The sequence below is a fragment of the Perna viridis genome, chromosome 12 (assembly GCF_037379345.1).
Source record: "Perna viridis isolate PV_CMFRI_1.1 ecotype Kerala chromosome 12, ASM3737934v1, whole genome shotgun sequence".
In the NCBI taxonomy this organism is placed as follows: Eukaryota; Metazoa; Mollusca; class Bivalvia; order Mytilida; family Mytilidae; genus Perna; species Perna viridis.
The window spans coordinates 22,377,097-22,388,523 of NC_142456.1; the positions used below are offsets into that span (position 1 = coordinate 22,377,097).

Here is an 11,427-nt window from a genome sequence, read left to right on the forward strand (position 1 = left end):
GATACTGGTTTTTGAAGATATTTTAAGGTGTAAAACAGATAAGCATCTTAACTTTTCCTGCAATATCTTTTTTTTAAAAATCAATGTCCCTGATTTTTTTTAGTTTTAGTTTTGACAATTTTTTATCACAAAATTTTCACTTTTAAAATTAACATTTTTAATTTAAAGGATATTTGACATCCAAAACAAACATAAAATTCAGTCTACATTGACAAAGGAGTAGGGGCGATAAAGTATCTTATTTGCCAGAACTACAAATGAAAACTAATAAAATATTTACTGATTAAATGGTAAATTTGGAGACTTAACTCACAAATAAGAAAAAATAAAGAATTATCAGAAGTCTTTATTTTTTCTTATTTGTGAGTTAAGTAAGAACAGAAAAATTGCTTGAAATTTACCAATATTCAGATATTCTGTCAATATTGATACTTTTGGTAACTTTCTGCTCATTCGTTTGATAAGGAAATGGTGTCAAAAAAAGAAAGAAACAACTTCATATTTAGCGAATACATTCATTAATTCATAGTTTCGCATATCTGAAAATATAAAATTGTGTCTTGGGTGTGGACAAAGTTTTCTTGATGTAAATACGTCCGAAAAAAAAAACGAAATTTACAATTCTCATCAGTCTTTGTTAAATGATGTAAAATTATGGCACCATTATGACGTCATTACAATGAGCTAATGCTAAAAAATATTATTTTTTTCTTATGTTTATATATTTTACTAAGTTATGAACATCTTTTATGGGATTACAACAAAGTTGATATTTTAGGCAATATTCATAGCTTAATGACCCTTCACCTTTGCATTTCACATTTAACACGGATATAAAATATTACAAATTTGTAATTTGTTTAAAGCAAATAAAGAGTGTCCTGATTTAAGAAAGTGCGTCCAGACGTTTTGTCTAAACACCATACAAAGTTTCCTGGTCAATTTTTTTCTACTCTGCAATTTTTGAATAATACAGTTAATATACTTTTGCACACATAATGCAATTAATCACATGGTTACCACAAATGATACAGATTCGATGAAACATAAACCATAAATAAGGTTAATTACATCAGATATAAGCAGAAATAGCAAATTAAATGATTTTCTTCTTCTTTATCAAAACAATATCACGGCAGATGGCTTCTAATACACTTCTTTCATTATCAATAAAATGCATTTTATCCCTCACCACCAATGGCAATTCTAATATTTCATTGACCGGACATTTACAAATGTAATGACCTAAACAATATAATGGCCTAGGATAAAAACACATTTTCTTCGTTGTTCAAAATGAAATTAATTGTTTCACTTGAAATGCAGTAACCAAAGAAAATTGTTTATCTTGGAAGTTCTTTATGTTTTGAATTGTATTTCATCTGAACAACTTTTAGGGTTTCTGGAGGAGGGCGGGCGTATAACCAAGTGAACCTTTAAGTTGTCTAAACATTTATTTGGAAAAAAGATGATAAAAAGACTTATTTTAACAAATTAACACACAAGTTGGTCTGCATTCCCATCACTGAAAGCTGGGAAAAGGGGGGCACTAATACCTTTGATTTATATTTGATAGAAACCTCACATATATTACCATCGATTCCTTTTTGTGTTATGTTTGAAATTATTTTCTCCTATGTACTTTAGCTCTGTAATATATGAATAGCTGTGTATGTGGTTTTTTTTTAATCCTAATCAAGTTTATACAACAAGTAACTCCTTTGATGAATAAGAATAACTATAGCTTTAATGTCTTGAAATAAGATTTACCGGTAAAATTGAGGAGCGTTTTTTTTAACTTGAAAAAAAACAATTAATGTTGTTTATCACCTTAAAGCAAACACCCGAAAACCCAAATTATTTTTTTTATTTGACATATGAATATATTTATACCTAATGCACCATAATTTATATCGTTTTACCGTTTACTTGAAAAGTTGGAAACTTGTTTTATGTTCTAAACTTTCCATCTGTGTGGGCCGACAAGTGTGTCAATATTCTGGTTCCTTCAAATGTTGTACTTACTTAAGTAAACATGTGCTATTGCCAAACAAAGAAATACCTACACCAAAATGTTCGAATGCTTTGAGTTTGTATTTTCTGTGGAATTAAACTTTGAACCATAAAAAAAATTGATGTTTCAAGTGTAGTTCAATTCAAGTGAAAACTTCATATAATTCTTATTCAATGTGTAAAAAAATCTATACCTATGACCATATATGATATGGGAAATCTGACACTCTATGTTTTAACAAAGGGTTTAAATACCGACCATGTTTAAGACACATGTAATGTTTAATTTTATACTTAAAGAATGTAGAAACTTCATGATCATGCATTCTCAATCAACCATTACGTCAAAAATGGCTGTATTTATACTACCGGGTACATGAAACTGGAAAATAAAAGATTTTAATCGATGAACAACTGAAAACCATGAAGAATTGTTTTACGATAATTGTCACAACATTCATCTTTTTATTGGTGGTAAAAGGTAAGCTTAAAACATTTATTAACTAACAAATAACAAATAATAAAATTCTTTTATTGATTGACCTATAGAGAAAGGATACTATCAAACAATCTTGTAAGACAGGGGTATGTTCAGTCTTCTCTACAGAATATTTATGGTCGTAACCACAATGGTTTTTTTTTTTTTTTTTTTTTTTTTTGGGGGGGGGGGGGGTGTTGTTTTTGTTTTGTTTTGTTTTTTTTTTTTTTGTGGCTGAATTTGACTTTTTGTGATGCTTCGGTATTTTGTTTTGACAATGTCTAATACATGGAATATGTTCAGAATCTTAGGGCAGTGTGTTTATTGTGTAATGTATTAATGTCAAATGTGTACGGCAATTTCTACTCTTTTGGATATCACTGACATCACACGATTGAAGTAATTGGTTTGGGAAAACTGTCTTTTTTCAACCTACAATGAATTTGAATGCTGTTATAAATCAAATAGGGAAGTAGTGCAATAAACTTTTTCACATTGTATGTCAGTTACTCTCACACCGTTTGAGTTCCATATATGCACGCTGGAAATTAAATGTGTTTAAACTCAAGTTCCAAGTTGCGTGAATTGATCAGTGAAAATCTAAACAGTGGTAATTTTAAAACATGTAATGTATATTGATCAAATTTGTGCTTTACATACAAATTTTAAAGTTAAACGTATTAACGACTATATTGAAGAACAGTAATGCCTGAGTTAATAATTGAATTTAAATGTTGAGATTGAACAAGGAAGTAGACCCACTGACTTGGTTCCCTGTTTAAACATTGTAATGGAAACTCACTCAACCAGAACGTTGTTCTGTGAAATGGATTGAGTTGAAAACTGGAGATTTTCAAAGAAATATGGTCATACCCTTGACGAATTGAAGAATTGTTGTCTTCCTGTTCTTGTGCATTGTATAACTTCAGCGGTTGTCGAGGTCTTTCAGAGCTTTCTTAAAGGTGTTTTTATACTTGTTGAGCTCTGAAAGTATCTAATAAGTTAGATTTAGGTTATAAGCTTGTGCATTCCTCGCATTCCGTCACATCCGTTCTTTTTTCAACACCCGTGCAGGTCCGGGTGTTAAAAGAATAGGCCTGCAGCAGCGCTAAGCTTGTCGTAAAAGGCGACTAAATAGTGCTCAGAACCTTAGCCGGGGGCTAGGACGCTCTGCCCACAGAGTAACTGGGATGTGTGCCCAGGTAGTTGAATGGGGTACCCCTGGCTTGTTACATGCTGGGGTTGTCAGGCTATAATACGGAAAACCTGGCCGCAAACCATAGTGGTGCACCGTGTTGGGAAAGATGCCATGTTCCTCGCACGTTAAAGAACCCTACTGTGGTATTCTCCCGGAGTAGGAACCATAGGGCTCCGCCACAGGAGGCTAAATTGCCCGACCCTACCCACCTCTCCCTATTTCCAGTGGCAATCAAAATTTGTCGACCCCATTGTCCTTGTGTCCCATCCCTTTTTCATTTCATCATATTTTCATGTTCATTTTATCCTCAATTTCATGTTCATCGTCTGAATATAGCTGAAATATTGCTGCTCGGACGTTAAACCCCAACAAACAAACAAACATCTTTTTTTCAATTTTAAGTAGGTAGACCTAGGGAAAGGAACATAACTCTTGAAATCAGTGATATGTTTGTATCATATTCAATTTCACCAAATCCTATCGAGCTTTCATTTGAAAATGAAATCAATCCAAGTTATTTTGATGCTTACATGAGATTGATGTAAATTGTTATTAAATAGAAACGTTCCAATGATTTGTAGGAGTGAAAGAATAGTCAAGGGTTATAGCGGTAATCAAAAAGAATATAACCCGGGGACTAAGACCAGGCATGAAAAACAGAAATACACAACAAAGAACATAAAGTAACTAAAATCATACATACAAAGTAACAAAAGCAAATGAACAACTCGGACTCTGCTAAAAACTGGAAGCATGGAGTTGTGTCTTTTACCTTAAGTCTACTTCCTTAAAGCAGATTCTACTAGGCAGTTATATATAACAATGGAAGAACAGGTTCTTGTTGATAGAAAAAATATGTTTTACGTAACCAAGAACTGTCGACAATGAAGAGAAATGTTTATTCAACTGTGTACAAGCGCCTATTTGTCAACTACTTACTATAATGAAAACAATACTTTACTGTATATCTATCCGATGTCAATCCTTGTTATACACATTGTACATTTACACTCTTCAGAAACATGGTCAAACGTCTGTTTCTCATGTCAAGACTCGGCTTCCGGTGGTGACTGTCAGAAAAATACTGGTAAAATGAAAGAACTGCATGACAAACTAAAGGCTGATTATGGAGAAGACGAAAATTTATTTATGAAAGAATTTAAAGATGATCCATACGTACAGAACTGCACTGCCCTAACTGGCCATAGTTACTGTTGCATAGAATCGTTCGAAGGTGGAGGTACATGTTTTTTCATTATTAAGTGTCAGTCCCTGTAAGAATCAGGCAGTTGGTGTAACATGCTACGAAAAAAACACCATTTTGATACTTTAATTTGACTATTTGCACCATCAGCATCAAGAAAAAAAGACCAGATTTCCATACCATTTTGTGTATTGAGTTATGATTTCAGTGAAATGCACTGAAAATGAACATTTCAAAGGCAGATAACCCTGTCAAAACTTCATTTTTCTAACATTATATTGAAAAACTTCAGAGCAAATCCAGTGACGCAGAGATCAAATAATGGCCCTTTTAAATAAAGAAAGCATCCTTAAGGTAAATGATCAGATCCAGGTTTTGACAAGCATGTTTCTGATTTTCCCATTTTGCCTGATTATTTCAAACACATACACTTAACTTATAGGAGTTTTACAAAGACTGAGAACCAATCTCATTTATATATTATTTTGAAATTTTATTTTGAAATTTTCATTGCATACGTTAAGAGTAGTTAAAACCGTTTTTTAATGGTAATATACCGGATAGTGTTGTTTTTATTATTATTATTTTAAACAGAAACAGAAAATGAAAGTTGCAGTATAAAATTGTTTCTTTATTTGAGTTGCATGTTTTAAAATTTACGTTTTCTAGATCCCACCCAAATAAACCATAACAATAGTATATTTGTCGAAACCTTACAAATTAACATTTACAAAAAGAGTTTGTACATTAAGTTTGTAGTAAAGGGGTATAATTATACATTTTTAGATTCTCCTACAGTCTCGAGGGGATTTCAAGATTTCCCCACTCTCGATAATTCAATTTTAGATTTCAAATAACGCGCTTCAGCAAGTGGGTTAAATCTAAAATTGAACTATAGAGTGGAGTGAAATTGTAATCCCCGAGAGCATTGAGGGAGAATCTATTCCTCTCATGAAATCTGTAGAAAACTCGGAAACGTCAAATAGCGGGAATTCACGCAGAAATTTAATCACCGCCCGATGGTTAAAGGTCACGTTCATTTTTAAAGTTATTTAACGTCACGTAATAGTTACAAGATATATATTATAATTTCAGGAAGCATCAAAGCCTACATACGCACGTGTTGTGATGGCAAAACATGGTCTTTTGATACGAAAAAGCTAAAACTCCTTGCACAAGTTCAGGCAAATAATGATTCATTGTGTCAACATAATACCGAGAGCTTGACAACAACTTGTGTAATTAAATGTGCAGGAAACTTTTGTAATGGACCAACCGGTTCCGGACATGTTATATCAATCTCCAAAGTTGTATTGCTCTTTTGTATTTTCATTACATTTTGTTTTTATAATAAATAAAATATGTTGCATAGTGTATTTCTCATACGAAAAAGCTATCACTCCTTGCACAATTTCAGGCAAATAACGATTCGTTGTGTCAACATAATACCAAGAGCTTGACAACAACTGTGTAATTAAATGTGCAGGAAACTTTTGTAATGGACCAACCAGTTCCGGACATGTTATATCAAACTCCAAAGTTGTATTGCCTTTTTGTATTTCCATTACATTTTGTTTTTATAATAAATAAAATATGTTGCGTAGTGTATTTCTCATACGAAAATGCTGTCATTCCTCGCACAATTTCAGGCAAATAACGATTCTTTGTGGCAACATAACACTGAGAGCTTGACAACAACCTGTGTAATTAAGCGTGAAGGAAACTTTTGTAAAGGACCAATCGGTTCCGGACATGTTAATATCAATTTCCGAAGTTGTATTGCTCTTTGTTTTCATTACATTTTGTTTTTATAATAAATAAAATATGTTGCAAGGTGCATTTCTCATGCGTTGTCCTGGCAATGCCTTCAAGTAATGAACGAATGGCACTTACAGACACTACGTAAAAAGATATAGTTTAGGCTAGAAACCACTAATTCCACTTCCCATAGGCTTCTATGCTAATTTGACAATATTCAATGGCTTCTCTGGACTTTGCCTTAACTTTAACCTGCAGAAGACTATATATCAGCATGATTCTACATATGTAAGCTCACAATCCTCAGAATGGCATGTGGGGTTAGCAGACTTGCAGTGCAGTACTGGTCACCGGAAGTGAAGGGTCTATAAATAGCATGGGAAATCCCAGTGTTTTCACAAGATAAGGGTATATTTAGAAACCATCATGGAGATTAGGCTTCACATCACAAGAGGCAAAATGCACCTATAAAATGTACAGAAATGTTTTTTCCTTTCAGAAACTGTTTAAATTTTTTAAATAAGATGAGAACTTTTTTCACAGCACCATGAGGAACAGGGGTAATTTCTGCGTAGGACTATTTTTGCGTACATTCCAAATGCTCATTGGTTGAATTGGTGGTCTGTAACCTTTATGAAATAACTTTAAAGCATTGAATTTCTATCGCTTTGCGGCGGGGTACAAAAAATAATTTTCAAAGTTTGTAAGATAAAAACCTTCATAAAAAATACATTTAAGGAATTCCATAGCTAGTATGCCTTAGGTGTTTGCAAGGAAATAAAAAAAAATGTATAATATATAGGACACGAAATCATCCTTTATTACTTTTTTATTGTTGTTTACGTGTAACACTTATTTGTGCGCATGAATGTTATTTACCTAATACTTTCATATCAACAAAGTAATAAAGGAGAAGTTCGAAAAAAAAACCGTAGTTAAAAGATATATTACACATACAATGTATAATGGGGGAAACGTTTAGTAAACGAAATAGTCTGTATCCACAAAACAGCTTCTTGGCACAATATTACGAGAGTGGTTATGGTGAATATGTCAAAGAGACAACAGCCCAACCAGGACGAAAAATGGCAGCCTAAGGTCACCCTCACACCACAGGGAAAACTGCAGATGGCCCAAAACAACATTAGAATGGATCGAAACGAACACAAATCTGCTCGTCAAATCCCTCTTTTATCCCGCCCCAATTGTGTTAAGCTCATCCAAAAAAAAGATACTTAACATTTCATGATGGAAGATCAATCATTTACTTTATTTCCTCTTATGCAGAAATTTTTTCATGAATAAAGGAAAAAAGATCAAATGTCAATCCATAATTATATGAATTGCATTATGACGTAAACTTTAATGTCAGAAATTAAGTAGGACTCCAGCCAAGGATCATGCAAAATGTGATTCATGGGTAAAAGGCCTACATATTTTTATTTTTGATATTTTGTTTGAAATGTCATAGTAAACAGAAATAAACATGTGGTTTTTCATATAACCCGTGCTCTTAGGACATAAAAATTATATATAATGCACTGTAGTTTTAAAAAATTAAGGAAGTTAACCCTGTAAATGGCACTCAAATACAATAGAATCTACTGGATTTTCAATGTGGATTATCTCCTAAGAGCAGGCAGATTTGAATGAATAATTACACACTTCATAGTATAGACCCATAAAACAACCTAATTACAAAAATAAAAATGTGTAGCCTTTTAGGGGGTGTATCACATTTTTCATATTTTGCATGATTCTTACAAAGACAGCTACTTAAGAGAATGAATTGCTGAAACTCAAAGGTAGACAGATGGTCAACAAAGACCTTTACTGAAAGTGTGTACATTCTGACCGTATTATGTACGCAAAGTTTACTGCAAAAGTCAGTCGTTGTTTTCGAGTTAGCGATCATTATTACAGGATAAGGTGGTAACAGTAAAGCTAAATAGTGCTAAACTGTCTTAAGTATTGGACTAATGTTAATAATGTCTTTCCAGAGTTTTCATTGTACATTATGAAATTAAGATGTGTTCCTCGATATTTTAAATATTTCTCTGCCTAACGAATCAGGCAAAATGTGCATACGGTGTGGCACGTGAAGAAAAAAAACGCAGATATTTTATTCGATTAATCAAGTATTTATACCTGATAACTATCAAAGTGTTTGTAAAATTTGCCTTTTAAGATGTTGACAGGTCGAATTTAGTTGAAATGCACTATGGACAAATGGCGGAAAAAATTACTGCACTTTTTCCTTATAAAAGCAGTCAAAAAAAATATCTACGTCACAGGATAAATTGAAATAGCTTTTCAGTTGTTTTCTATATGTATTGAATATATTTGTGGCAAAAAGACCAAATTGAAAAATATGATATGCAACCCACTGCATGATTCTTACACAGGATGGTACTTCAAAGAACATTTCACATCGGTAGCATGGTAATATTTATTTTATTACCTCGTTTAAAAACAGAACATACACATATTGAGTTGCTTCTCGTAATTCTGTGTAAAGTTTTGCTATGGTCTAGGCACGGTGTTGTTTAATTTGGCTATGTAAAAGTTTGAATCCTCATCGCTCGATAGCTTCGAATACCACCGAGAATGTTCAGTCTATTTTATCAATATCACATGTTATCAATCAAAGCCCGCATGTTTCCGTATATACATTTACTGTATCAATAAAGTTTCTGCAACAAGGCAGTTAGCCAAACAGTGTCGAGTGCTATTGTGCTACCTAAGAAGACAACAATAACTTTCGATGTAGTGATAAACAATCCTTGATAGTTGAAAGAAGCGTGCATACTTGAAGGCTGTTTCTGGTAAGCCATCTGTGAAAAGTTGCGGAACACTTCTTTCTTTTCAGAGAATAAAGGCGCACAACTATGGCTTTTTAATATTTTTTTAGATTGTGCATATCAATGATGAAATTCCACATATGAATTAAGGTCGCCTTACTTTTTATTTGCACTAGTCTAGATTTTCCAGTATTTAAGACATATATCATGATTCAAGTATAATGCCTTCACCATATGTAGTGATTTGTGGAATAATGCAACGTCGACATTCGTCACTGTAGAGCTCCGATATTCTTATACACAATTGACAGAACAGATAATGAGTGTAGGCTAGTTAAAACTTTGTGTTTTTTAGCTTTATACTTATTGTCCATGTTCAGATTGGTCGAGCTGGAAAATTGACGATCAAATATTATGGCAATAATGAAGTTAATCGTTGCATGAGAGTATAATGCTTCACAACAAGCTGTTCTCTATATATAATCCCAGAACCTTGGTTTCCAAGCACAGGCTATTGTGTAAAGAAATAATGGATTGTCAATAAGTACTAGAACCGACACTCGAATATATTAACTCTCTCTCAAAGCTACGTCGTCAAAAATGCAGTGAAGGCCATGCACGTTTTCATCATCAGTCATTAGAAATAGTTCAGGCACGCGCGTTTAAAACTGTGGGTGTGTGTGTGTTTTCCTCAGTTTTTACCGTGATTCGCTGGATCTTCTTCATCTACTAGATACAAACTTACAGTGCAAATATTTTCTACTTCTATATACTTAGAATTACATCAGAGGACGACTGTATAGTGCTGACGTTTTCAGCGTATATTTGTTCCTAATATTTCCTCTAGAAATTCGTGTGAAGCAGCGGATAATTTCTTTCTGGTGTAAACTGATAAATAGTCCGAAGCTTGGTAATTCTTTATATTAGTTAATGTTGAAACTAAAAAAACTAACATATGTGTCATTTTAAATAGATAGATTACATTGAAACAGACTGGTTTTGGACATATTTTTATTAACCAGTCAGATTTTATTAACAAGAATATTTTATCAAGAGTTTCAAATGACCAATTCATCACACAATGGTCCAGTGAGTTTTCCAATTCATCTCGAGGTCTATTTTATGGATCATTAAAAGTAGAATCTGGATTGAAAAAAATATTTATTAAAATTACTAGAAAATCATAAGAGTTTAGATAACAAAACTAAGGTTATCAAACTTACATATTCCCATAGAAACGGATAGATGGAAAAATGTTCCGAAGCAAAAGAGAAAATGTCATTTACGTAATACTGATGATGTCGGTGATGAGTTTCATTACTTATTTATATGCAAATATGACCATTTAGTTTCTCAAAGATGTAAACTTATTCCTAGTTACTATCTTAAGCATCCAAACATATCAAAAATGATAGGATTACTCTCTCTATATGTAATGTTGAGGTGTATCAACGATTGTCGTTGTTTATAAAAGATAGCCTTATTGTTCTTGTTTGTTTGTTTGTTGGGATTTAACGTCCGAGCAGCAATATTTCAGCTATATTCAGACAATGAACATGAAATGGATGATAAAATGAACATGAAATGAAAAAAAAGGATCGGACACAAGGACAATGGGGTCGACAAACTTTGATTGCCACTAAATAAATGGGGGATGGGCAAGGTCGGGCAATTTAGCCTCCTGCGGCGGAGCTCAAAGGTTCCTACTCCTATCGAATACCACAGCAGGGTTCTTTAACGTGCGAAGAACGTGACATCTTTCCCAACACGGTGCACCACTATGGTTTGCGGTCAGGTTTTCCGTATTATAGCCTGACAACCCCAGCATGTAACACGCCAGGGATACCCTATCTCACCGCCTGTGGCACACATCCCAGTTGCTCTATGGGCAGAGCGCCTAGCCCCCGGCTAGGTTCCTGAGCACTATTTAGTCGCCTTTTACGACAAGTTTAGCGCTGCTGCAGGTCTATTCTTT

The 11,427-nt window shown here is 33.5% G+C and overlaps 1 protein-coding gene across 1 annotated transcript; it reads left to right on the top strand.

Annotated features, from left to right (window-relative positions):
- Positions 1–2,326: 2,326 nt before the first annotated feature.
- On the top strand, positions 2,327–6,497 carry LOC148601707 (uncharacterized). The gene is made up of 3 exons (XM_088554985.1): positions 2,327–2,494; positions 4,708–4,929; positions 5,989–6,497. The coding sequence occupies exons 1-3, from the start codon at positions 2,437–2,439 to the stop codon at positions 6,249–6,251; spliced, it is 543 nt and encodes a 180-aa protein (XP_088411111.1). The 5' UTR covers positions 2,327–2,436; the 3' UTR covers positions 6,252–6,497.
- The last annotated feature ends 4,930 nt before the right edge of the window (positions 6,498–11,427 follow it).

Excerpts from the sequence above, each read along its gene's own strand:
- LOC148601707 (XM_088554985.1), top strand. The coding sequence starts at position 2,437 with ATGAAGAATTGTTTTACGATAATTGTCACAACATTCATCTTTTTATTG. Across the intron at positions 2,495-4,707 it reads CTTTTTATTGGTGGTAAAAG|AAACATGGTCAAACGTCTGT; the intron begins GTAAGCTTAAAA and ends TACACTCTTCAG. Across the intron at positions 4,930-5,988 it reads AGAATCGTTCGAAGGTGGAG|GAAGCATCAAAGCCTACATA; the intron begins GTACATGTTTTT and ends TTATAATTTCAG.